This window comes from Accipiter gentilis, chromosome 15 (assembly GCF_929443795.1).
Source record: "Accipiter gentilis chromosome 15, bAccGen1.1, whole genome shotgun sequence".
Lineage (NCBI taxonomy): Eukaryota > Metazoa > Chordata > Aves > Accipitriformes > Accipitridae > Astur > Astur gentilis.
Window position 1 is genome coordinate 1,391,802 of NC_064894.1, and position 27,698 is coordinate 1,419,499.

The following is a 27,698-nucleotide window of genomic DNA, read 5'->3' on the forward strand; positions in this document are numbered from 1 at the left end:
GCACCAGCAGATCTGTTTGCTTAAATTGAAAAAAATACTGTTTTTTAAAAGCCAGTTAATGTTATTGTATGAATATCATCTTTGCACTCTCCTGAATGTACACAGACAATAAAATGCAATCACCATGTACTAAACAAAGGGGGGGGGGGGGGGGGATCCTAAAGCATTAAAAACATTTTTAAATATATTTACTAATTTCAAGATTCTTAGCCATTCACTGTATGCATTTACACAGCATCACTACAGAAGAGTGCTCCTTCTAAATAAAATAGCCCAGGCATTTATTCCTTTCGCTATCCATTTCTTCAGTTTCTAACTCATAATGTTTCATAGCAACAAAGTATCGGATAAAAGTTTCGCCTAATGCTTCCTTAATGCATGAATCCTTCTCGAGTGCAACAAGAGCATCTTCTAGTTTCAGCGGGACTGATGAATGTTTCAGGTCAGCAGTGTAATTTTCTTCTTGGAGCATATCATCATACCGAAGTCCTCTCTTTACTCCATCCAGACCGGCAGCAATAGTAGCAGCAAGCACGAGGTAGGGGTTTGCTGTAGCAGAACTTAATTTATTCTCTATGTGAGTGCCTTTGCCACCATGACATTTGACATTAAAGGCACAGCTGTTATCATTATATGCCCATTTTGCATTTACAGTCTCTTTTGATTCTTTACTGTATTTAGAATAAGGCTTACGGCAGCTGGTGGTAGGAGCCATCAAGCAGCTGATAGCTGCTGTGTGTGCCAAGAGACCCGATAACCAATTCTTTCCGATATCTGAGAGCTCCTCAACTCCATAACCAACAGAAAACAAATTCTTCTGGCCATTCAAATCCCACAGGCTATGTGACAGAGCCCCTGAATTGTAGAAGCCCGATTCTGAGAAAAAGCTAGCCACGTAGTTGTACTTCTTAGCCACCTCTTTAATGCCTGTTCTAAACGTGAAGGCGCTGTCAGCAGCATCTATGCCAAACGCTGGATGAAAAGTGATCTCCATTTGCCCAGGCCCACTGGAAGAAGAAAAGCTTTCAATGTTGGCACCAGCATAATACATTCCTTCAATGAGCTCCTGAATGAAAGTCTGGTCGTGGTTATTTAGTATCGTGGCTGCAGGAAAGGATATTGTCTTCGAATTTACAACCTCAGTAATGCCATAAATACAAAATTCATAAGTGAAGGCAGAGTGCAGAGAAAAGCCATTGTCCTGAAGCTGGCTCAGCTGTTTCTTGGCAATGTGCCTCGGTGAGGTCATTAGCGGGTTGCCCAGCACGGTGAAGGAATCACATATCACTCTTGCAGTCTGCTCAGTCCAGGGTAGTATCCGAAACGTTGATAAATCAGGGTTCAGGATTATGTCACAATTAAAATTGGTTGCATTGATGTAATCTAATTCATTGTCTTTGGGATTCAGCGTCAGCTCAAGATAACTCCTGGGCATGGCAACACCATGAATTGCTTTCTCCTAAACACAGAGCAGAATGACAGATTTCCAAATGAGAAAAGAACTCAACAGCATTTTTTTGGTATACAAAATATAGAAAACTCAGATTCTGAGTAAGAACAGTAGTATTTTTCCTAAAAGAACACTAAAAGGCAGTTATTACTAAAGCGGAGGGCAACAGCCAATTACTGGCGTTATGAAGCAGAACAACCTTCTACAAGGTTGGTATGAAAACCCTGGCATCACGTACCCCAATGACCATTTTTTAAATTTCCATAAAGAACTGAAAAAATGTTCAACACTTACCTTGCATGGTCTTTATACACTTATGGGCATCACCAGTTAGGTGCAAACTTTGCAAGTCAAACTTCTATCTATAGTTACTCTATCCTCTGAGCATTTCTTTTACATAGATCCAAGTGACCACACAAGACTCATGGCAGTACAAATTCAGGCTGTGACTTCTCTTCAAATGCCGTACCTCACTGTTTTTCAGGTGCAAAGTTTAACTGAAAATTCTCGCTTTCTGGACTTAGTAATTTGAGGGGTGAAATGCAGGGAAGCACTTCCAAGTGAGAAATTTTTCTAATGTTTCAGCACTCCCTTTCTAGGTAGCAAACAGGATAAACGCATAGTTAACACTTTCTTCTCCATTTGAACAGAGAGCTTCAGCTTACGCAAATGAAATGTAGATAGGACCCCAAGGAAGGATCATTTGCCTTCAAACAAGCCCCTTTACAACTTACCTTACATTCAAATCTTTAGCTGATGAAAACTGTAATTATGCCAATTTCTAGCAGTGAAATTTGGCTCATGTTTACTTCTTACCTTTATTCTTCTAAGGGAAAGGATTACCATCTGAGTGAGCAGTGGAGACAGAACAAACCTAGAAAGGGGCAAGCTCAGAGCTGAAAAAAACAAAATGTTGCCTATCGAGATGGAAAATTGTTGAAATACTTCAAACTGCATACAGTGGCTTCTCTTTAAATAAAGAAAGCCTGCCTTCTCGTAAGTGGGTGGCAGTCCAGTGGTAGCAATTCTCCCTGTGTGACAGCCGTAACCCAAACTGCACATGTGGTGGGTACTGCTCCAAGGTGTCTAAGCTGTCCGTTTGACACTGAAAAGGTGTTGAAGGTGACTACCCTACAGTACTACCTCTCCCTCCTCCAACCCCCCTACCGAAAAAAATGAAAAGACGGCAAAAAAAGGAAATTACTCTCAGTTGCTCTGTGTGTGTACATACATGCGCCTGTGTCTGTGTACACACATACACGTTTTTTTAGTGTCTGAAAATGTAGACTGTCATGCAAAGCTCCAATTTGTTCAGGTGGTGAGGTAAACACAAAAGCTGTCTTTGAACAAGCTGATCTAAACATTTGCAATTTGACATAGCAACTGAAAGAGAAGTTGCAATTAACCTACCACCCCTCACAAGAATTAGAATGACTGAAAGTTTATTTTGATAAAATCCAAATGACATCAGAGAGAGCAAGTTGTATCTAGATGACACAGTTGCAGTTTAGCAATATCTAACAGGGAAATAATGACAACATGGCTTCAGAAGGGACTTGAAACAAAAGTGCTCTACATCCTTTCATGTTCTTATCTTTTTCTTTTTTTTTGATCAGTAAAGCTTAAAATATTCATAGGGATATGTGAGTGAAGTATAATGTAGTTATGCACACGAAGCATCACAGAAGCAATATATTGAGAGGGCTGATTGGTCACGGATACTCGTGGTGAGGATTGCTTCCTAATTTGGTTCTTATTTCCTCAATCATTAACATGGCAAATATTGCTATTAAGTCATCATGCAACCTAATGGTATTTTCTTATGCGATTGATGACTATAAAATTTCTCATAGCTAAAGTGATTTTCATTCAGTCATTTTCTTTCTTTCTTTCAGTGTTTACTCATTTCTTTTTGCAATTTACACATGTTCAATAAAACAAAATCTTTATAATGCATTGAGCCTGAAAAGATAATTCTGAGGGAAGAGATTATTAGATCTTCAAAGTACTGAAATTACTAGCCTTATTTAATTAGATTGCTGTTTGGGGGAACAGAGGAATAGATGATTGCAGGGATGAAAAAAGTCCAGATCCTTTGGGAACATTAACAAGTGGAGGGAACAGGTAATTTGTTCTAAGTTTGAGTTCCTGCCTGCACCGTGAAAAAGAAATAAATGAACAAATAAATAAATAAATTAAGGACAGGGCCATGAAAACACATGAAGGTACAGCTAGAAACCAAAAAACTTACGTGAAAAAACCGAGAAGGAACATTCTTTGATCTTGACACACCATGGAGGTCTATTGATTCAAATCTGACAAACTGTACGTTGTCCCTGGCCATCTGCTGCTTAATAAATTCAATATGAGAGAACAGGTGAAGGAGAGTCGAACTTCCGAGGCCGTTTACATCAGGCTCTCTGCTGGACGCTATAAGTGAAGAGGAATGTTCGCGTCAAACAAAATAATGAGTGCTGGAATACAGGCTGTTCTCCTAAAAAGTGCAACAGTGGGAAACTGTGACATGGAGCGTAAAAACAAAAATAAGGAAAAGATATGGATCACAAACCATTTTTTTAAATAAACACACTTTCTTTTCCCCGAGGACCTGTATAAAATCCCGTATGTTTTGGAATGGTCTATAGCTTAAACTTTTTTTCAAGTTTATAAGAGAACACAGGGGAATCATGGGGTAAAGCCAGGAATTTCTGAGGGACACCTCAGCTGGTTTGTTGGGTGTTCTCAGCAGTACAAATAGCAGCTGGATACCTATCTCCCACCGAAAGCTGATAGAATTCAGTTGCTGCGTTTCTTCGGTGACTTTGAAAAGTGCATGGATACAGAGACGTGATAAAAAGGGCACTTGTCTTCTGCTAAACCTTTCTCAAGACCTCCCGAGGAGGACTGCAGCCTCCTCCACCACAGGCAGCGGACTTTTAAGAGAAGTTCATACATTTATGCATTTGCTGTTATGGAATTGTCTTCTTAACTGCATTACAGCAGCTGTAGACTGTATAAACTTCTTGACATGAAAGCAGTAATATCTGAGCGTAACTTCTGTAATGGAGCAGAGAGCTGGGCATAGTAACTTCCTTACACAAACCTCTCGATCTCTCCGACCACTTTTCTTTTGCGTATTGTTATTGTTCAAGTTAAACTGCATAAGGTATTAATTTCCATTCAGTACAATAAACTAACTAGACCAAGGGTAAAATCTGATATTAAGATATGAAAAAATGTGAAAAAATGTTTTTTTCTACATTTCTGGGAGGAAAGTCCTCCATTCTTCCTGAGGATATGATCAATTTTTGCAGAGCTTTCAGTTCTGCAGTGGAAGGTCACCAACACCACCCTTCAAGCAGAAGTCAAAAGCTTCATGCTGAGGCACTACGGAGGTTGGTGGGAGCACGCCCAGTGTTTCCAGTACCAAACTACCCGAGCCAGAGCAGATCTCCTTTAGCAGCAGCCAGCAGGCACAAACACTTCTGCAGGACCTCTCCTTCGGGGCAAGCAGGACTGCGAGCTGCGAGGCCGTAAGGCAGCTCGGCAGGTAGCCCAGCACCAGGCTGTCTGATAATTCCCTGCGAAGGCGGCAGGGTCACCCACAGTCACAGACTTCTCAGAGCCTTTGAATATTTACTGGAGCTTCCTCCAGCTTCCGATGGCCAGGAGGTGACAAGGACACCCTAGGTCAGTAAAGTAAGAAGAGGGTAAGTACTAGCAGTGCTCCCCGAGGAATGACAGGTGAAAGCACAGGGCAAAATTTTAAGCAAATAGAAGAGTCTGTAGGAACACAGGGTAAAAACTGAAAAGGTAGAAGCAGGAAAAAAAGAGTTTCGTCACATCCACTTCTCCTCGTGACATCTTTCCCTTTGGTCTGCTTCAGCTGTAAGCGGATTATGGAAACAGCTTTTTTCCACTGTCTTCTATAAACACTAGGGCACTATGTCCTTTAGCAGATGTGCTTTAAAGAAGGAAGTCCTGTTACAGATGCTGCCAAAACACAATAGCAACCAGGGAGGATACGTAAACTGGCTTTGTCTTGCGTATGTCATCCAAGTAATAGTTATTTGAATTCCACTTCAGTTATCCCATAACATTGTTTTACAACATGAATGTTTACCGACATTTAGCAGACGTGACCTCCTTATGAAGTCGACCATCAACTAGAAGCTGATTAAGCGTGGCTATTTATTAGATTAGTAGAATTAAAAAAGAGTCTGAAAGTCTTCCTACAGATTGCAGCAAGTAGCGTTTTCTTCAACTCCAGGGCCAGAAGCCTGAGGTTTTTGCCTTTGTAAAAGCAGTGCTCAGTCCCTTATTCTGCACGTCTTTAATATCCTGCGCAAAGATGGTAGGCATTTCCCATCTACCACCTGTCACGTGGAGATTTTTATGTCTTCATCTTATGCAAAGTAAAGTTTGACTGGCAACCCTTGACATCAGAATATTGTCAACTTTTGATGTAAATTTTGCAAGTATTTCTTACAATGTCCTGAAATGTTGCCTGTTAAATTTGCATCTACTGAATAACCATTTTTCAGGTAAAAACATATAATTCCTGAAAAACAACAACTTTAACTCTGACCCAAGTAATTCTTTAAATCAGTATTCCTAAGAGATAAAAATGATATCAAATCAATATCTAAGAAAAATACAAATGAGATATGCATTCATATTAATGATGTACAAATTCATTTTAAAAGTAAGGCTACAAATATACTTAATTTAAACATCTACCAATGGTTGGTGATTTTCCAAGTTTTATATCTATCTGTTGTCTTCAAGCTAACTTTACTTGAATAAATGCATAAATACATAATTAGAATATATGAAATAGCATAAATTAACAGAAAGTTCCTATAAAGTAATGTTTTTAAAGAACACTAAGCAACCGAAAATTATTAACTGAGGAAGCAAGAATTTGTCTTCTCCAGTTGGACTTCTTATGATTAATGATAGATCTTTTTAAATGATGAGACCAGAATTTATATATTGGTCAGGTATTAGTCTAAAATTGGGCTATATACCAGTCCAAACAGCCCGCTAGTCAAAAGACAGATACTTCTTCATTTACAATAGCCTTATCCAAAAACCTGTTAGAATCAATAGAAACACTCCTGCAGCTTTCACATACTTTTTAGAGGCAGTTTGTCTTTTATATCATTTGCAGATTATCTTTCCCATTGAAATAGTAAGTTTCTGTAAATTGTATGATAGATAAAAAAATATCATCATGACTTAATATCTCTGATTTTGGAAATATGAAAGGGGATTTGTTTCTTAAATAATATTCAGTGAATAACTATTGACAGTACTTACTTTTCTCCAGAACAGGTCCCAAAATACATTTTCTTGGTAGCCACTAAATAAATCACTGGCAAACTACGTCCCTGAAGCTAACGATGACTAAAGTTTGGAAAGGGAAAGTTTTTTGGAAAGTTTGACAGTGGGGAACTGAGTACTCTGTCTTTTCTCAGATCATACAGTCACTATCCAGAGCATCAGTTACTGGAGATAAGGAGGCTAATAAGTAAGTATTAGACAGGTCTAGCTGATTTAGATTCACAGTCTGAGTCTTACACTCTTAGGAGGAAGGTCTGTGTTCATGACTATAACTGTTTCCCTAGCTCTCTGGGCCTCTAGAAATAACAGCGTCTTTATTTTCATTTCAGAAAACCTACTTATGGAAACATGTATGTAAATTTCACAAGATGCTCAGATTTTGGTTCAGATTTTCATTTTAAAAATCAAATATAAATCCAGACTGGCCATGTTTCTTCAAGCAGAATGGTACATACAGATCCTTAGATATCTATATCAAATCAGTAGTGCACAGAGAAGCTCTTAATGTTTGCTTTTGTTTGCTTCTATCTGTTATTTCCCATTTAAGTAACCACTGAGAAACAATTAGTATTACTCGAGTTGCTTTTGTAGTTAGTACAAAATATCTACAAATATAAACAAATTATGTGTATACATTTAAAAAAGATTAATAAAACAAAACTAAAAATATTACCCCCAAAACCTACAGATTATACAAATTATATTATTATTATTTCTAGCGGAAGAGTGGTGCCATTCTGAGGTTATTAATATTGAAATCGTTCAGTTTGCTGAGGGCAGCTGACACGGGGCTAGGGCAAACAGTTAACACCAGCTTTATCTTCTCAGCAACAGAAGAGTGCCACGTTAGAAGAAAGCGCGCACGTGCCAGACCTATCTGTCATTATCTGCTTGTTCAAAGAAATCCTTTCCCATGGTCCCTTATTAAATCACACCGCATCTAAAGCAAACAATTTCTCGGCTGTATAAGAGGTGACTCTGTCAAACTGATGAAAAGAAAAGAACGTGCTACATGTTGCCAGGGGACTTGACAAAGACGGGAACGGGCTGACCTGACAAATGTAGTAATATTGGAAACTCTTCACCGAGAAACACGAGCACCAGCGTAACGCAGGGCGATAACAGCAGACGCCAGCAAGGAGACCCCAGATACAAGCCGTGCACTGGAGGGGGAGACATGTCTCCGTCAGTCCTCCCCCATTCCTCCCACTGCCTCTCCAGCTGTGCCAGATGTGCTCCCTCCTGACACATCCCCGCTGCGGCCGCCCAGCTGCTGCCCACCCTCCTCCTGCCCCGTGAGAGGGGTCTGGGCACGCCTGAGGGGAGCGGCCAGAGGAAAACCCCGTCCCAAGTAATCCCCAAAGTCAGATGTGGTTGTTCTGCAGGAACGACTGCAGAGGCAGTGCACACGAGGTGCCCGGAGCGGGGATGGAGGTACCTCTCCTGTGTCCGCTTCTACCTCCCGGTCGTCCGCTTACAGCTCCCAAAGAGCCTCCGTTTCCCTTTGCTCCCCGCTGACTAGTCTCACCGAGCAGAATCCGTGGGGACAGACGTGCCTCTTCCAGGTGAGTGCGGAGGACAGGGAAACCGCACGGGGAGTTCAAATTTTAAATGTTAAAAATGTGGGTTTAATTTCAGTGGAGCAAAAAAACGAGCTATCTGCTTTGTTGCAGACTTCTTTTCAGAATTCTGCCCCTAAATACCAGGTATCATAATTTGTGACTGTCTTGTTACTAAAACTAAGAGCTTTAAACAAGTCAAGAGTGACAACATGAGGTTGTTCGTTGCAATAGAAAAAGGAACTGCTTGTAGGGCTGATGAAATCCACTTATAAGTATGGAACATAGCCTGTTGGTATCTACTTGATAGGCTTTTCTTGAAAACAACAACTTAGCAAAGGAACTTAGTGTTTGGGGTCAGCACCTGCACAACATTTAGTGTGATTCTTGGGGCGTTCAAACCTTCTTCTTCTGCACACTTGAAATTTCAGCAGTCCCTCGGTAGCTACTGATGCCTGCAGATAGATATAGATATATATATAGATATATATATAAAAATATAGCTAAGACATTTTTTTCTTTCTTCAGAAGTGTCCTTCTCCCTCCAACAGTTCCTGACCCTGTGCTGGTCCTGTTTCCATGCCCTCACGTGATGGGTGCTCAGGAAGGTGAGCCCTGTGCAGAGGACCTGCTCCCGGAGCGGCCCAGGGCTCCGGGGACCCAGCTCTGCAACCTGCACACGGGCAGCTTTCAACAAACTTTTTTATCCCAGCTACAGACCAAGACGGGCAAAGGGAATTTGAAGCCGGAGGTGGCTGCCAGCCTGTTGCCCACCTACAGCTACCTGGAGGTGCTGCCGTCTCGTCGGGTCGAGAAGAGCGACGCGGGCAGAGGGGGTCCCTGCCGAAGCCGCCTGCAGCCCCCCCACCCGTGACAAGGAGAACCCCACAGCGTGGTGTAGCGTCACCCTTGGGAACGTCGCGTTGCTCAAATAAAGTTATTTTCTTTGGCCTCCTTTCTGGCTACCGTAGTATAAGAAGTCTAGTTGAGCAGCACGCGGAGCAGCGGGTGCCGAGACCTGACGTCAGAGAGGTCAGCGCACCCTCGCGTTGCGTGCTATGTACACCACACCTCTAGCACCTGCGTGCACTCACGTGTGTACGCGTGTACGTGCCATGAAGTGTTATAGAAGGCTAAATGCATGAAATTTCATCTGAATTTTTACTGTGTGGAAGCCTCCCGCTTGGTCTCCCAAGAATGCAGGCACCGAGCAACTTCAGAAGCACCTGATTATTAATGGCTATGTACCAATTTGCAGAAGTGCACACCATTATCATGTATACATACTTATGCAAATAAAATTCCTAAATTCATGTTAGTGCAGTCAGTATATTTGCCTAATTAGCTACATGTGTTAGTTTCTATCTTTCCGTGGTGACAAAGTAGATCAAAAGGGCTGTAGCTTCAGCTCCAGCTTCACAGACACTGTACAAGTAATATTTGTCATACTGAACCAAATATCTTGCATCTCTCTTTCTTTTCTATTATTTTTTCCCCCCATGTCCAAGCACTTCTTTGACAAAAGAGCTGACAAGCAATGGACAAAATTCATATGCAGTAGTATTTCCACAATTTCCAATCAGAATTTTGGAACAAGTATTGGATTTATTATTTTAGAGAGGTGTTAACCACATAAGTAGCATGATTGTATTTCAGTCCTCTGCATCACGCTGACTCACTAAAGCTCAGCTACATGTCTTAGCCTTTCTACTGCTGACCTCTAGAGATTGTCCCTTAACTGTGTACTTTTAGAACAGTAAGGTATATTCCTGTTTTGGCTGTATCTCAACACTGAGCAGATCTGAAATACGACCTCTTGTAATTTTTCCAAACACTTTGGATTGAGATTTCTGATTTGAGCAAGTTTGAATATTTGCAAAATACCGGAGGTGGTACTTCAGATCTACTCAGTGTCGGGACATGTTTAGATCCAAGACTTCAGGCACTTTGGTAACTAAAATATTTAAGATAATATTTTAGTCATAAAAATAAAATATTTAGGATTTTTCTCTTATCAATCTTAATAAATTATCACTGGCAGCAATGAAATACTGTTTATGCGAAGGCTCGTTAAAGAGTGCAGAATTTATGTAAAACTTTCTTCTCTCAAGTTTCTGAATATATTCAACGAAAATTAAATTTCAAACACATACATTTCTAATTAAGTAGAAACTATTTCTGTGCATTCCATTTACTAGTGGAAACTCGTACTAAGCCCTACAATTTGTTTGGTCAAAGCCAAATGGAATCCAAACCTCATGAGATTCCAAAACTTCTGGGTTTGGATACGTTTCTGAGACAAAGCCGTTTTCCTCCACCTCCCTTCCTCGTCGGTTCTCATCTGCAGTTCTCTGACAGTCGCTGCCATCGCCAGTGATGCAGAGTAGGATTAAGCCCAGGCAGCTTTAGGCGTTTCAGAGTTAGGCAAATAATCTAAACTAATCACCATGGGGCTTCTTCCCCATGGAGTGGAAAGAGATGCCCACCTCCAGAGGTCAATTGCTCATCAACCCCGACTACCTCTTTGAAGACAAAACGCCTGTCGTTCTCTGCTGACTAGGTAATGAACTTGGATTGGCCACTTCGCTTCAAGTGGCTACAATCGGGTTGGAATCTCCTGGTGGAATCTGCAATTAATCTCATCAGTTCCCTGTACCCTGTAAATGGTGTTATGACAAATGATTATTCCCATATTTTAAAAGTTATTTACTGGTTTTGCAGATAATGAGAAAACAGTGCTAATGTAAATTTGACAATGCATTTCACTAGCCTTTCAGCAATGTGAAAAACAATGTAATCTGGAAAGGGAACAGCATCAAGCGTAGCCTGAGAAATAATCCTCTAACCTCTTTACAGGAATAAAGAGTGGGTTGCATGTGAAATATCTTTTCAAAGCTTTATATTTCTCATGCAGTGCCCTGAGTTAGCACTGATAATGTTCATGGCTATCTTGTCCAGACCTGTTCAAACTGGGTAACACAGTACGTCTATTGAGAAATCCTGCTGTAGCTAACAACATTTGATATATTCAAATTGTCTGTTTTCAGAGTATGTATAGCAATTCTTCTACCCATCTGAATGGAGATTTTAAAAAACAGCAGGGTAACTTCATATTGTTGTAAAAATGTAATTGCTACTATTATATTTTATGACATAGTTAATGGTGGACAAAGTCTTTTATCAATGAAGAGAAGAGATTCGGATTTCTGGTGCCAGTGAGATAATTCAGAGGGCGAGATATCTATCCTGAAAAGTTGATAATATGATCTGAGCCTGATGCTCCTGGAGATTTATTAATATGATATCTATTCAATTGGCAAATTGTTGTTTGTGTGCTTCCTGGAATAGACACGAGCCAACGAACTTCTCAAGCCCATTACATTATCATAGCTAATAGTAGCTTGCAGTTTGCTGATCCAGCTAGCCCAGAAGTATAACTTTTACAGTTTCAAAGAAATCACAGCCTATTAGTAGCAATTAATTGGCTCTATAAACACTTCCGAAATGGACTTATTGAACAGCATGAAGATAAGTGGAAGTTCTCTGCCTCATTTGCTTTTCTTCCCCTATCGTTTATATGAGATGTTTTTGCATTCCAGTCCTCTCACAGGACAGATAATTGAAAACATCATCCCTACGTGGGAGCAATTTCTGCTGCTGGAAATGTTAACAAAAAGGAAATTTTAAGAAGCCCAGATGCCATCAGAGCTTTGCAGTGCCTAGCAGACCTTTGGGAAATGTTGCCTGAGCTCAGTTTAAATGAGGAAATATTTCAGTTTTAGTGAAGAAGACATGACCACTTGCGCGTGGCAGTTTTTGGCAGGCAGCTGGGCTTTATAAATGCCTTAGTTAAAAAAAAAAAAAAAAAAAAAAAAAAAGCCACATAGGTGTAGAGGACAACTTCTGACCACACAGAAACCACAGGTGTCAATTCTCTCACGCGCTAGCTCTGACTAAAGCTCGCAGCTCAACAAAACCCCGCAAAGCAACGGGAGCGCTTTCTTTAACAGGAGAGCGGGTGATGTTTAAATATCCTTACCGGCGTGGCCTGCAGAGGCGTCAAACTGAACCTCGGGAGCCGTGCTTTCCGCCTGCGTGGAAGGTGCCGGTAGTCCCAGGATGAGCTGATCCACGTCACTCCCCCCCGGCTGCTGCTGGTCGGAGCCGGCAGCGCTGAGGACCAGGAGAGGTTTGCTCTGCTGCCCCGCTCCCTCCCTGTGGAAGCCGTGGTACTTGCGATTCTCCTCTCCAAAATGGGGACCAAAAGTCTCAAAGGGTCGGCCCTGCTTCTCAGCTGCTTTCTCCCAGGGCTTCGAATTTTTCTGAGGAAAACTGCCGCCTGCCTTCCCACCGTAACTGGGCCCGTGAGCGGGCGGAGGACCTTCACTCAGCAGGTTTTTCAGCTCTTGCAGTCTTCGCTTCGAAATCTCGGGCGCCCCGGCGCAGGACTCTGCCGTACCGCTTCCTTGTGTCATCACAGTACCGCCCAGCGAGCCCGTCTTCGTCACGTGAAACTTGACGTCTTTCTTTGCCATCCCACCCCGTTCTTCATGCTTGCTCTCTGCCTTCTCACCGCCCTCTGCCCGGCTCGCCGCCTCCGCGCACCCAGCTCTCCCTGCCGCCCTGGCAGGGTCCGTGCCCGCGGGCTGCTCCGGTTTAGCCGGTGCCTCTATTTCCTTCTGCATTTTTCCTATCACTCTTTTGCCGGTGTCAGCGTTTTCCTGGATTTGTCGTGTTTCTCCAGACACGTCTTCTTTCACGTCGCTGCCGGTGCGGGAACTGTCACGACCCCCTCGGTCCTTCTGTACTGGAGGAAAGCCGGCCGGGTGTTGAAGAGACGGGTCTGATGGTGGTTCCGAGCAACCGGCGGTTCCTCGAGGCGGACAGGGCTCTCGGGGCTTTGAGGTGCGGGACGGCTCCATCTTCTCATTTTCTAAAGGAGGAACGTACTTTGTAGGACTTTTGCCTCCCTTTTTCTTTCTGAAACCACATATATTGTTGCCATCAACTTCATCATTGTCACTTTCAGATGTGTTCTGTAACCAGCAATAAAATATACAACCAAATAACATGCATGAATGAAACAGGACATGGCAATGGAGTACTACCACCAGCTGCATTTACCTTGTAGCACTTCCATTGCTTCTTGCTGATGGAGGTCTCTGTGGACACTTACTGACCCTCAAATTCTGCTATTTTGATTAAAAAAAATTCTCACAGAATTCTTTTTTGTATGTTTTAGAACAAAATTGGTGAAAATGCCTTCATAATAGAGTTTTTAGCCAGATTTAGTAAATTAAAATATAAGACATCATACGGCGTGTGACGTAGTTTGTCAAACATGTGCCCTTTAAGTGTGAATAATATGTATTTTAATAATTACATTTAAGTATATTCTTGCTCATATTAAAAGCATTTGTATTTATAAAGGAATTTTGCTGCCCTGAAACACTGAACACTGGCAATCCTTATAAGTATGGGGAGTGAAACCTGAAAATAAACAGCTTTTAAATGAATTTCAGGATCTAATTTGGCCAAATAACTGAATTTCCAGGGCAGTGGTCAAAAGGACAAACCCATATTTGGATGTGTAAACAGGAAAGAACCAGAAGATGATGTTTACCTTTATATATGGCATCGATATGATTTATATTGTAGTGCTGGGAGCAGATTTTAAAATGGATGCAAACATGTGGAGAAGGTGCAAAAAAGGAGCTACAAAAATTAATCTGCTTGCATTAACCCAAAGAATATCAAGAAGTGTCTGGATCATCGTCCCTCCTAAGTATCCTGATCCTACCACAGGTGTGATTAATCTGATGGTGACAGGGAAAAGGACAGGAAATCAAAACCAAATACATTCAAATTAAAAAACAGCAGAGATTTTAATATCGCAAGTGATTAATTGTTTTACAAACTATGAAGGTAGGGATTGAATTCTCCATCTCACAATGTCTTAAAAAAGACTCCGTAATACAGTTTAACCAAAATATAAATCACCCCATAGCCGATTACAAAACGGTTTATTGCTTATGAATCTCTACTCAAGAAGGTATTTAAGACCCAGTAGCTTAACCAACAGCCCTTGGTTTGCTTGGCTTGGGCTGGAAGTAACACCTGTAAAAACACTGGGAAATTAAGAGTTATCCTCTGAACGAGACTGTTCTTTACCTTTTCCACAGAGGAATAATCTGCACTCTCTCCAATTTCTGACTTTCCAGAAGAAGTAGGGATCTGCACAAAAGCAAAGTGAATGCCAGTCTGGATAAGGCAAAAGAGACTCCTGTCGGCAGACAAAAGCACGTAGAAGAAAAGGCAGCAGCGTCTGATGTGCGTGTGGAAGGAAACAGTTACGTGGCTTCCATTAAGGTCATTAACGCCTCCCTTTTCCTGTATTATTCCTCCCTATTTTCCCTGTTTTCTCATTATGCTATTTTCCCTCATTATCTCGTCAAAGAAGGCTTATGACTTCTCTCCTAACGCAGAGCTCACAGAAATACTTCCTTCCTCTCTCCCCTTTGCTCTAAATTGCTGCGACGTGGGGTATTTGCAGCTACTTGGGGCGCTCGCCGGGCGCTGCTGTGCGCGCAGAAGGCATCTGGCTGCCAGGTCTACCGGGGCGATAAGCCACTTGGTGCCTGTAACGCCCAGGCACATATCTTCATAGCGACACGCCTGTGACGCCCACTTGCAATCAAACAGTTACTGGCTCGTTCACAACAGAAATCCTTGCCTACCCCAGTTTTAGCACTCAATGTTTAATGAACCCATTTCTTCATCTAAAGGCTAGGGTTTATTCCCATAATGCACCCTGTAATACCCCATAAAATAATTCTGGGTGTATTGCTGATACCTCTACACATTCACCCATGTAGAATAGGCCTAATTCCTACAGCTCTGCATCATTATGGAATATAAATGTAATGAAGGAACTTTCCTGAATAAGGAAGCAGACAAAAGCAGCTTATAATGGAGAATTATAATGGTGACTCTTAACACCTTCATTAGTAATACAAGCAGGTGAACGAAACTGGGAGACAAACAGTAGGGCTGGAGGAACCAGTGTCTGCCAAATGGAAACCCCCAAATCTGAAATAAGAGGGGCATCAAATTAAATTTCTAGTTGTATAAAATTATTTTTGAGATAAAAGAGATGAGTTCCAGCTATGAAAGCTATAGTCAGAAAAAGATTGTATTAATGAAAAATAATTACTTAAATATCTTTTGTGGCAGAGGTTGCCATCGTTAAAATATCCTGATTTCCACTTTATGAAGTCTTCAGAGTTCTTTTATTTCCTTTGACTAACCCGAAGCCAGTAACACAATCATAACACCATCTGCATTTCTGCTTTATAATGTATTCCCACTCTCTGTGCTCAAAGATAACCATTGAAAATTTTAATATTAGACTAAGTTTTTGCCTCTTGTCCCTGTTGTAGGTCTCTGAAAAATGTTCAGTAAAATGACTCAAGGAAAGGTGAGCACATCCTTTTTTATAATACCTGTATGCTGAAGTCAGACAAAAAGTAGCTCATGTATCAAAAACAAAACATCAGAAAACTGCCTGTTCACGTCATTAGCCAATCTGAATGGTTTCATGAACACAAATTACCATCCCCACATTATAATTCTTACCAAAACAAATTTCTACTGAATAGACATGAGCAGGATAAGGACCAATCACTTGCAAATTTGTTAATGGAAGCATTCTTTTGTAATAGAACTCTAGTAACTAATGTGTTTATAGTAGTGTGCAAAGAGTTTCTTTTCCATGAAGAAATTGAGACTATGGTATTTCCTTTTGATCATAGACCTGAAAGAGATGCTGCACCCGTTGCTCTTAAAACCAGTGATCATTTTTACCTTCAAATAAACAAACCTCTTACATTTCTACAGAGAACAACCCACGCATTACTGAAGGTCTTCAGCACAAGGCACACTGACTTTCTGCAGAATGCCTCTTCATTTCTAAACAAACTCAAACATTTATGGACTTTTATTTAGAAATCATTCACAGAATTTTTGGCAGTGAATTAAACAGGTCTAGATTTGTTGCAAGGTACAAATACAGCATCCCTTCATATTAAAGCCAGTCATATGCATGACTTATGACACAGCCTTACTTGTCTAGTAGTTTCTGTGTCGTCTACCATCAGAAAAGGCCTAGTACCTGGGCACAGAGGGGAGAGCACCCAGGAAATAGGACTTACAAATCATCTGTTTAACTTTTTATTTCTGGCAAGTTTTTTCTACAGAAGACAGGGATGATTAAGTAAAATAGCCACTTGAAAGAGTTACAGTGCAAGTGACCCGGATACAGATCATGACAATTTCATGGAACCATGTGTCCTGCTGTGCTGCCAGGAAGGCAAAACAGTCATGGCATTAATATGGCAAAAGTTCTGATTATTTTTTATTTCATTGCTGAATGTTCCTACAATTTTGTGGCTGTGTAGCAACAGTAGCAGGACATACCAAAGGTACTTGAAAGTTCTTTTAGCCAGCCTTTGTTTCAGCATCATTCAATTTCCTTTTTTTGCGTGTTTTCAAATATTTACTGGCACCCTAAGTCAGAGGTCTTGAAAGTTTCGAAATTTGCTTCTCTTTCGTAGCAAGTGAACATTCTGGTGGTGATTCAAATATTCCTGCCAGAAGGAGTAGGTCCAAAATATAAACAGTGTGGGCCACACTACGCAACAAGTGACGATTTAGATTTTTTTTCTTTCTAAAGACGTAGCTGATGTTAATTGTCATTGACAGGTATTGGTACTCCCCCAGGTGCTGATCTCCATCAGGACTTCTTGCCCCAGTGCTGTGACTCGCGCTGGTACACGGATCCCCTCTGCACCGGGGTAAGGTTTCAGTAGAGGTGGACCAGCGCAAGTCCTACAACAGGCAGGAAGAGTAGTGGTGGATCAGACTTCATTTCCATTATGGACAATCTCAACTCATACAAACAGCAGCCTTGCTTGTCTTCTCCAGGGACCTACTGCGTCACTTCGGGTACGCAAGAGTCTGGACCTCTGTGACTGTCAACACAGCGTCAAGGCTATGCTGATGCATTACAGCAGCGTTTTCGGGCAGCGTGCAGGTAGGAAGAGGAGAGAATAGAGGACAGTATCAGCAAGCAAATATTTCAGCCCTGTGCAGATGAAACTGCTTGCTCTACTTAACGCAGTTACGTGCCACTTCTGGCATGCCATCAGGCTTCTACAGCTGATAGACATTTTATGTCTCGTGGTAACACAGAAAACATACATCTAAAGCAGTTTTTCTTAATCAGTTTGCGTTCACTTTTAGGCTTCGTACAAGCTCTGAAGTGGAACATTAACTATATCATGAAATACAGCACTGCCAAAAGGCAGTTCACCTGTAAACCTGCCAACCCACAAGCTGAGAGCATTTGGAAATGTAAAGTGTTGCCTTTGGGAGGAATAAGTGCTGCGATTTCTGGTGTGTGAAACACAGGTGAGAATCCAAGGCAATTCTTGAACTTCTGCCTTAAAAGGATTTTATAGGTGACTGAAAATATATCTGTAATGTTTTATGAGGCAAATTCAGAGGCTGCAGAGGGGACCTCCTATTTTTCTCCTACTCTCTGTTTGCGTCATGACCTCAGGCAAGACTGCAAATGGTATTGGGGTTTATAAACCTCTCAAAAACATATTGATGAAAAGACACGGGGAGAAAGGGAGTTAGTTTAAAAGATGCTCTGAGTAACTGTAGATGAATAGCTGCAGAAGGATTTCTATCACAGAAAAGGTGAAAGAGGCAAGGTGCAACTCTAGCCGCAGCTTTTGTATATCTATTCAACAAGATAACCCAACGTTCCTGCTGTTGGCTACCCAAAAAAGGGATGCAAACGCTCAGCAAAATGCGCTGGGTTCTCAGTCATGTTCTCCTTTTCTCTTTTGTTTCAGATCATTAACCAATTTTAGCCATTATTTTAACTGATTGTTAAGAGGTCAAATTGTGATGATCTTCCTGAATTGTTGCTAAAGATTTTTCAAGAATGAAAGATTAATTTTGCGAAGAACATCAAAATGTCAAAATCTGGTATAACTAAGAATTAGAAAAACATGGAAAGCTAAGAAAGAAAAGTCAAAAATATGTAAGATTTGGTTGGCTGAATTTTTTATTTATGAAAAGTTAAACTGCTTCACTTAGGTTTGACTTTTTTTTTATCTATCACATAAAGCAATGTTGAAAAAACTGAGACAAAACATTTCCAATCTAAAAAAATCTAAAAATGTTGTTCAAGTGAAGTTGACATGTGACGTTATTCACGTTGTCTGAACTTTTTCCCAGCTTTATTTCAAAAGTAATGCAGTTTTTCAAAGTATTTCAATTGCTATGAAACCGTCAAAGCTGAGGAACTTCTTCTGGCCCACTCTGGCTGTTACCAGGTTACCATTTACAGCTCCCCCAGGTTGGTACGGTCAAGTTTAATTAATCTTTTTGTGTAGTAACGACTTTCAAAAACTAGAAGTCAACAGGAGATGCTGCTTGAGACCTTACACGACAGTTCCCATAAAGCAAGTACGCCCGTGCCCAAGTGCCTTCCCTGTCCCTTCCGCGGCAGATGGAAAGCGTTGCCCAGCTGCTCCCCCAGTAGCGGGGCAGCGAAGGAGGAGAGGACGGAGGAACAAATTGTCTACTGCTGGGAATTAATGCAGTTTCACTGGAGTCACAGGAGCTACACAGCTTTGGACCAGGAGGGAATCTGGCCATGGAGCCATACGGAGGACAACGGAGACATTTCCAGGGAGTAGCTCCAGGCACAGAGAGGGGGTTTGGCTCTTGCACCCAGTGCTAAAACCATGTGTGCTACCATAAACAGACACTGGTGGCTCGTAAGCTAGACATATGAAAACCACAGCACATCGTCAAGATATTGCTGTGACGAATTTCTCTCTCGGTGACCTTGTTTGATGAAGTGGCTCTTTGAGAGTGATTTACTGCTACAAAGACCTCCTAGTGAAGGACCTGAAAGTGGCATAAGTATTAGGTACATGTCATTATTTTGCAGTTAGAGAAGCTGAAGCACAAACTTGCCATAGGTCACAGGAAGATGTGTGGTAATGTTAGAAGCAGAAGCAAAGTCTCATTTCTTCTTTGAAACTTTTAAGTATACTCAAGATTATTAACATCCTTCATGTGAAAATGAATGGAATGAGTTTAGCTCACAGTATTGTGTCACTTATTTTCACATGTGACATTTGCCTTTATCTGCTACTCTCATCCAATGCCTTCATACTACATGTGCAATTATTAGGTGAGCTCCTCAAGGTCACTGATTCTCTTGCTGCCTCAAAGCAGCAGAGTTGTCCTTGTGGCAAGGTTATTTGCAAATAGTTTCCCTTGGACTATGCCACCTGCACCATGTAAAAAAAAAATCCCCGAAGTAAGACAGAGTCTCCAAATGAAGCAGCTGATCCTGTCTTCAGAGTGTTTTGGGACCACAAGAGTAGACTGGTGGTGTCATCTCCAATTTGCAGCAGTGTAAATGAGATCTAAAAGCAGGATCCATTTAACATTTGACTAATCCTCAGGAAGACATTTACGAGGGAATAGACTTGATGATCTACAAGACTTTTATGTCTAATTTCTATGACTCATTTCATACACAAAGATGGTCTAGGAGACAGTCAGTGACTCAGAGTAGGTGCATCTCTGGCATATAAAGTATCCATTTGTTCACCTTGATAAAAATGTGTAGTAGCCTCAGGAAGTCTGCCTGCACCATCATTTCCAAGCCACATCACTTTACATCTTTCTCTATATTTTTAATGAAACATTTTAATTCCACGTTTTCACAATGAGATCTTCTGGACACTACTCAAAATAACAGGTACTTTTTTTTTTTTTTTTTTTTTTTTTTTTACTTTATTGGAAGTATATATTACAATGTCAAGACCAGAAACTGTTTTAAAATGCACTTACACAGGAACAGCAGCTCCATTTAGGTTGGTAGCTTGACTGAAGAGTGTCACTTTCTCATTCAGGTCAGACTCTGGTCCACAAATTGTAGTGCTTTCATTTACATTAATGAAGCTAATCTTTTTCCCCACAAATATTAATGGAATCAGATTTTCGACCTCTATTTCTATCTACTTTTGATAGAGTTATAAGTGAAAGACGTAGGAAGTTAAAAGGCGTTAGCTTTGCTTCCTAAAGCAAATGGGGTTTTTCAGCTTAAACAAGAAGCCTCCCTTTGACCTGCATTTGCTTCAGAGTTAGACCATGCTCAACATACATGCATGAAGAGCCTTGCACACAATCCACAATGAAGTTTTCACTCACTTGAAATCTTGAAGTGAATGCAAAAATTATTGTATATCAGTGTATCTGCTCAAAAGTCATTCACAATCAGTCTCTTACCTGCTGAGTCAGATCTTCCTTTTTGTTCATGTCCACTTCATTCTAGTTCAGGGCACCATTAGAAATGGCCTAGTAAAAATCTAGTAGAAAGTCATCCCATATTTATAGGCATAGATACAATAAAGGTTAGTTAAACCAGAATTACTGTAAAGTTCTTTTCCCAGAAGGCCACGCAGGTGATGAAGCATAAAGAGCAGCCCCAACGTGTCGTGGCCAAGGGCACTGCTTTCTGGAACAGCGTTAAAGTAGTAAACTGACAAATGCACATTATTAGCTGCCTGCCTGGAAACAAAGACAACTGAGTATAAAACTGTTTTGCTCAACTTCCTCACAAAAGGCTTTTGTCCTGTAACAAGCCATTTCTGTTCTGGAATAGAAGCTATTGTTAGGCTCCTTAGAGGTAAAACCTATATTGGGCATTATAACAACAGTATGTTATTGAGGCACATGGACAGGGATTTGAAAGACACAGCACACTGCAAGAACAACATGTGGTACTAGCCTGTTATTCTAGGTGCTTGGATGTTGTTAATTAATATTGGTAGATCTGGTTGTGTTAGAATTGGGGAGAGGGGTCTTTTTTTGCATTAGATCTCTAAAAATATTTCAAAGATTAGATAGTTAAGCTTGTCTTTCTTATGCTTTTTTATTTATCAGGTTTAATATGAATTCAAAGGACTGTGATTAAATGATATTTCATTCATTCAGGTTCCTTTAGCTGACATGACATTACAGGATGCCCATACCAGGTGTGCTTACAGCAACCCTTCCCGACAACTGATCACTTAATAAACACAAGTAAGCATGATGTTAGGATTGGTGTTTAACCCTGTGACAATACAGGTACGGCATTTTTTTATACTTTCAAAAAATAATGAAAAAAATTAGTTTGTTAAAATTGCCACAACACAATAATAACTATGGGTTAGGAGCTATAGTTCACAAAAATCTTAGGCATCTCTAGTGAAATTTGTAAATACAGGTGTCCAAGACACACACTATGATTCTGAAAATCCTTCCTTGTCTTGGAGGCACTGAAAGGCCACAGCTCCTAACTTTGTGACTCCATCTGCACAATTTCTGGAACTGCCCCCGTTCTGAACTGCCCCGCCTGTCACAGAGCAGAGCAGACAACTAGAAGTTTACTACTATTCAAGAAATAGGCTTCCATACAACAGCTGACATTTTGTCAAGCAGACATTAAAAAAATCAGCAGCCAGCACACTCTGTAAGGCTGGGCTCCTGCAAGACAGACAGAAACAGGTCTTCTGGCTCTCCATTTTTTTTCTATTTTGAATGCAAGCCTGAACAACTTCAGCTCATAGTTGGGGGGGGGGGTGGGGGAGAAGTGCTTCAGGTTAAAAATCTCACTCTTCAGAGCAAGAAAAATATTCTTCACAACAAAGGTGGTCAAACACTGGCACAGGTTGCCCAGAGAGGCTGTGGGATCTCCAGCCTTGGAGATATTCAGAACTTGACTGTACAGGGACCTGAGCAACTTGATACAACTTCAAAGTTGGCCCTGATTTAAGTGGCAGATCAAACCTGATGACTAGCACAGGTGCTGCCCAGGCTAAACTATTCCGACTCATTTTTACATTTTTTTTAACAAGCTTCATTACATTTTTGTTAGTAGAAAATATCTCTACCATACTTTGTATTCTGTTCTACATAAAAGACAAGAAAGAACAACTCGTGCCTTAAAGAGTATCATTTTTGAAGCACTAGCCTGGCAAACACCGCTAGTAATGAACAATCTTTTCATTAGCACTGGGAGGATCAGCTATTTCCATCTCAAGTGCCTATGAGATCCTCCTAAAAACAGTGTTGGTTTGTTTTGGGTTTTTTCTGGACAGAGTGAACTGGGAGAGGGAGAGGGTTCTCTGCCAACACGTGCCTGCGAGAGGCTGCTGGTGTCAGTAGAACTGTGCTGATCAGAGAAGCTGAGAATCTGATCCAGAAACTGGTGGAAGCCCATTTCACATCTGCCACAATACACCAGCTACTGCAAAGAGCACAGTTTGTTCGGTAATATTCATCATCTTCCCACCTCTGGCAAATAAGACAAATCAGGCCAAATGTACTGTGTCTGCATGAGGAATATCCAGGTTTTTGTAAAGAAACTGGATTCAGAAAGACATTTTCTGTCAGTAAGCTTTTGCAAAAAATCTGCTTTCACATGGAGGTAGGAGTACGGCTTCATAAAAACAAACCTCTCTACAGTCTTTCCCCCAAAAAAGCTCCAGAGAGGAAGGCGTCCCAAGAGGGAGAAGTATTCTGTTAGTATAGAGAAGGGAAGATAAAATGAAGAGGACCGTATTTATTTTACATTTATTATTGAATTCTGCATGAGATGCGTTTCTGTTAAAGGTAAGTGCGTTGTACAGTACAGAAAAGTTTATGATTGTACAAAAGTCTAGTTATAACTACACTTACCTGTGCCCAGAGTGAATGGCCATTGTTAAACAAAGTAACAGCTTCCAGCATCAAGATGCAAAGTTAATATGCCTCGAAAATTAAGGTAGGCAGGAGATTTTGGTGTTGGCCACCAAAGAAACGGTCAAAGAGTATGGAGTAAGGGACGCACCTGCGAGAAACTTCCACACCACTGACCTCGGTTCCTGGCAGACGGATGGGCTGGAGCAGACCTGCCTCTCAGGCTCTCCTCCCTTCAGCTGCTTGTTCCATCTGCCCTCCCCTCCTCCTTTTCCATTTGATTACAGAAGCACCTTTTCCAGTCTTTAATCCCTGCAGGTTGGTGTAGCAAAATTTAGTTCATCTTCCTTGCTAAGAAGCCTTCAGATGGTTTCAATCTTAACATTAGCATAACTCTGTGCTAAAAATGTTTTTTTCCAGCTTATACGGGCTACAAAATCATATTTAAAATCATTATTACTAAACCCAGTTCCTCAAGGGTGTGCATCATGTAGTCTAATATTTGGATAGCTATATATTCTTTGTAGCATCACTGGAAAGGGAGCCTCAGAAGAACAGTCCATAAAGGTGTGTTCTGGAGGAGAAGCAGAGATTTACACAAAATGATCCCTTTCTTTTAGAATGTATAACTTATATCATGGGTTTGCACAATTACTTAATTTAAATATGCTGGGTTTCAACCACAGTTTATCAAATACTAATCTAAAAACCTAGACACTTCAGAAATATAATACAAACCAAACATCACAAAAGCGATCACTTAATACTTTAACTACAGATACTTCGTATGCACTGACTATGATGAATAACTGGTAATGAGAAAGTGCAAACTGCTGATTTTCCCATTAGCGGCTCTTCAGCAGCTAATAAAGAGATACAGCTTCTCTGATGACAACTACTGTGGCAAATCACTGCCAGTTCAGGGGAGCTCTCTGCTGGCGAGCTGCCAGCAACCTCCATACATACAACTTCACCATCATCATAGCTTAGAACTACTTCTGATTCCAACGTCAGGGGGTTTCATCTATTTTCAAAAAAAGAGGTTAAAATTATCACTACTTGTACTCTCCTCCCATTCAGGTTGGTTTTCCAGAAGGGGAAATTTCTAGATACTCTGAATTAATTTTGTTTTAAGTAACAAAGAATCAGGCCTTGGGCCACCCACCAGGAAACATCTCTTCTCCCCACTAGCTTAGGTTACCTTCAGCTGTTAATTTCTGTGGGTTCCCTGAAAATCCCAAATTGTTCAAAAGAAACTTTAGAGGGTACAGATTTTGTATCTGGGATAGGTCTTGGATAGTGCCCAGTGCTTCTCACATTGGAGGACAGGAGGATTGCATCCTGTAATTGTTCATGGGGCTGGAAAATTTCTCAGAATAATTTTTTCACATTTTTCTATCAACAGTCGCCTTCTCCTTAAAGACAGCTAAAGTAGGTAACTGAAGTTTGACAGAGAAAACAGTACAAATCAAAAATTGTTTCCTCTAATTTCACAAGCCTTAAAAATAAAAGGTCTTTTAAAGACTTACAGTATTCTTATAACACACGGACATTTCCAAACTGGCGCCAACTGGCTAGTGCCAACTAACTTCCCCACTACACAGTACTGCACGGATATACCAGCTAAGACGGATTTTGCACAGACCTATCTCGGGAGCTTTTGAGAACAAAGACCCTTGAGCTCCCCAGTTCCAAGTCCGGCAATTACATGGCCAGTAAAAGGAGATATTCACTAAGTCTCTCCCTCACCACCATAAATCTATAAAATTCTGTACTAATACCTAAAGGCTGGCATTACAAAGCCAAAGGAGAAATTCAAAGATCAAAATCCCTTCAGGAAAATCTAACCTAATGTGTTCCTTCACCAACAGGATATATTTCTGGTTTTACCTCTAACCCTGTGCTTTGCCGCCATAATTAAACAACACTGTGGCTTGTCTTGTACAAAGTGTCTTTTTCTTTGCCATTTCCTCAAGCTGACATAAAATATTATTCAGCATCAAGATTTGGAAAAGACTTCATCTAGTTAAATTCCAGTTTATATTGCCACCTAGTAAAATATAAAAATAGAAGAATGATTAGAGCTTGGAGTTGTACTGATCCTTACTCCATTACTGTAGCTACCTTTCTGCTAGGTCCTCTCTTACGATTTCTTCATAGGGTTTTCTCTTCCTGGATTCTTGCAAGTATACCTTCACTATGGGTGACTGCATTTATCCACTATCCCCCATTTGTTGCACAGTATTTCTTTCTTGATTTATACACCAGTTAAGTAGCTAGCCATGCCACAACGAAGCACTGCTCGCTCCTACCAAAAGGTAGGCACAAATGGTACCCACAGACAAGGATAGGACTGAAAAATCGGCCTAAGATGTATTAGAAGTTAATAAAGTTAACTTTTACATCAATGGCACGTATAAGAAATCTCATCAACAGGTAATAAGTGATTATTTTATACTCATAAGAACTACAGTTGTCAGAAAGGTTGATTATTGGAAACTGTAGCACTATTTGTGCTTCAAATGATGCCTTAATACATGCTCTCCATAATTTCAGCATTAAAATGAAATGCCAGACCTTATTACACCTTTCCCAGTTCTTGCTCTTTTATATATCAAATATGCAAGCAAGATGCAGGGACCTTTAATTTATTTTTCTCTTGACAAAACATTTGATTCATTTTCTATACTGGAAGTTTAAAATTACTTTTCAAATTATAAAGAACCACTGATTAGGAGGTCATGAAGAGTCTGTCATTCTACGAGTCAAAGTGTTACAGCAACAGTCAAGCCCTTGTGAGTTTGTATCATTACTAATAAGACAAATCAAATATTTTTTCATCCTTTCCATTGCTTCTTCTGTCTTACTAAGTGACTGTAAAATGTTCTGTTTCTTCTGTCTATTGCTTTATTTTTTGCTGTCGTTCTCTGCCAAAAATAGAATTCCTCTTGCACTCTGGAAGCCAGTCTGCTCTTCACATATTAAAGAGCCTTGTGCCAAAAGTCTTTCCTCATAGGCCAGCTTTTACTTGCAAGGCACATGCTCCTTTACTTGCTCCTGCATATGGCTGTCACTGTGACAGAATCTAAAAAACCAAGTTACAGAATAAAGTTAAGGGGTTTTAGGCAGGCGACGAAGAAGATTAAATCGGAACCACAATAAGACTGTAACTAGAACAAGAGTCCCTGTGCCCCTGAGCTGCCCAACACACCTGCCTCCCCCTCCTCCTCCTCCCTCTCCTCCTCTTCCTCCTCCGCATCCTCTTCCTCCTCCTCTTCCTCCTCCTCATCCTCTTCCTCCTCCTCTTCCTCCTCCTCCTCCTCTTCCTCCTCCTCATCCTCTTCCTCCTCCTCTTCCTCCTCCTCCTCCTTTCCCACCACGGTGGCCATCAATGCTCACTCCCGGTAGCCACACACGGCCACGAGGCAGACGCTGCCGCAGGTGAGCCGCTGCAGAGCTGTGCAGCAGCTAGAAATTTCGGTCCGTGGTTTCCTACGCCTTTTCCCACACGGGACGAGGTGGGAAGTCTGCCCTGCGGCATCGGCCCTGGCGAGGCGAGGGCACGGCGGCCAGCAAGGTGCAGGACGCTCCTCCCAGCGACCCTTAGGGCTGCAGCGGGCCCTGCAGACTGCAATTAGCAATTAATCTGGATTAAATTAAATCCAGGTAATGCTTGAACGGCTGCTAATCCTGCGAAATACGTCATGTGAGCGTTAGTACCAGTATTCCGGTTTTACAGCTATCCCCAGAATGCTGTTGAGCTACGGCGCGCTCTCTGACGTGGGCTGGAAGAAGCTGCCCAACAGAAGCCCAAACAGCACCTTCTGCAGCAGCTGGGATTTTCCACATTCATTTACCACAATTACCAAATTCCTGGCAGATGTAGCAGACCTCACTTGACTCATCAACACAGCAGTGTCACTGGCTGAGCTGTTGTAACTACAGATCTTGGCATCCTGCGTAAAGCCTTGATAATTAATTCCTTCCAGAACCGTGCTGATGCAGGAGGCCATGAATCCGCGCTGCAAGAAGGTTAGATGGTTACCGTCGGCTGTCAGCACGGACCATGACAACTGCATCGTGATTTGATTCTTGTTACCTCTGGTCACTTGCTACCACCTTCCACAGCTTTTTTCCTTTCCATATCCAGTCAGTCCTCAAGAGCCTTTTCACACTTTGCCTACCAACCCCATTTTAGCAGAAGGATGGGAAAAATTCGTTGTCCTTTTATGGCCTTGTGCTGGTTTTGGCTGGGATAGGGTTAATTTTCTTCCCAGTAGCTGGCATGGGGCTGTGGTTTGGATTTGTGCTGGAAACAGTGCTGATAACCCAGGGACGTTTTGGTTCCCACTGAGCAGGGCTTGCCCAGAGCCAAGGGCTGTTCTGCTTCTCCCCCCACCCCACCAGCGAGGAGGCTGGGGGGGCACAAGGGGTCGGGGGGGGACACAGCCGGGACAGCTGACCCCAACTGACCCCAGGGACGTCCCACACCAGAGGACGTCATGCTCGGCAAGAAAATCTGGGGG

General features: G+C 41.5%; 1 protein-coding gene across 3 annotated transcripts in view; it reads right to left on the reverse strand.

Annotated features, from left to right (window-relative positions):
* Nucleotides 1-259: 259 nt before the first annotated feature.
* LGSN (lengsin, lens protein with glutamine synthetase domain) overlaps nucleotides 260-27,698 on the reverse strand; it is a 102,246-nt gene continuing 74,807 nt past the window's right edge. Inside the window, exons 1-5 of one of the 3 annotated variants that reach the window (XM_049818230.1) lie at nucleotides 20,737-20,766; nucleotides 14,527-14,589; nucleotides 12,395-13,391; nucleotides 3,702-3,880; nucleotides 260-1,459 (exon numbers count right to left, since the gene is read on the reverse strand). In XM_049818230.1, the coding sequence (XP_049674187.1) occupies nucleotides 260-1,459; nucleotides 3,702-3,880; nucleotides 12,395-13,391; nucleotides 14,527-14,589; nucleotides 20,737-20,766 (2,469 nt within the window). Of the gene's footprint in view, nucleotides 1,460-3,701; nucleotides 3,881-12,394; nucleotides 13,392-14,526; nucleotides 14,590-20,736; nucleotides 20,767-27,698 lie in introns of those variants that run through there. The other 2 variants (XM_049818231.1, XM_049818229.1) reach the window with 2 other exon arrangements.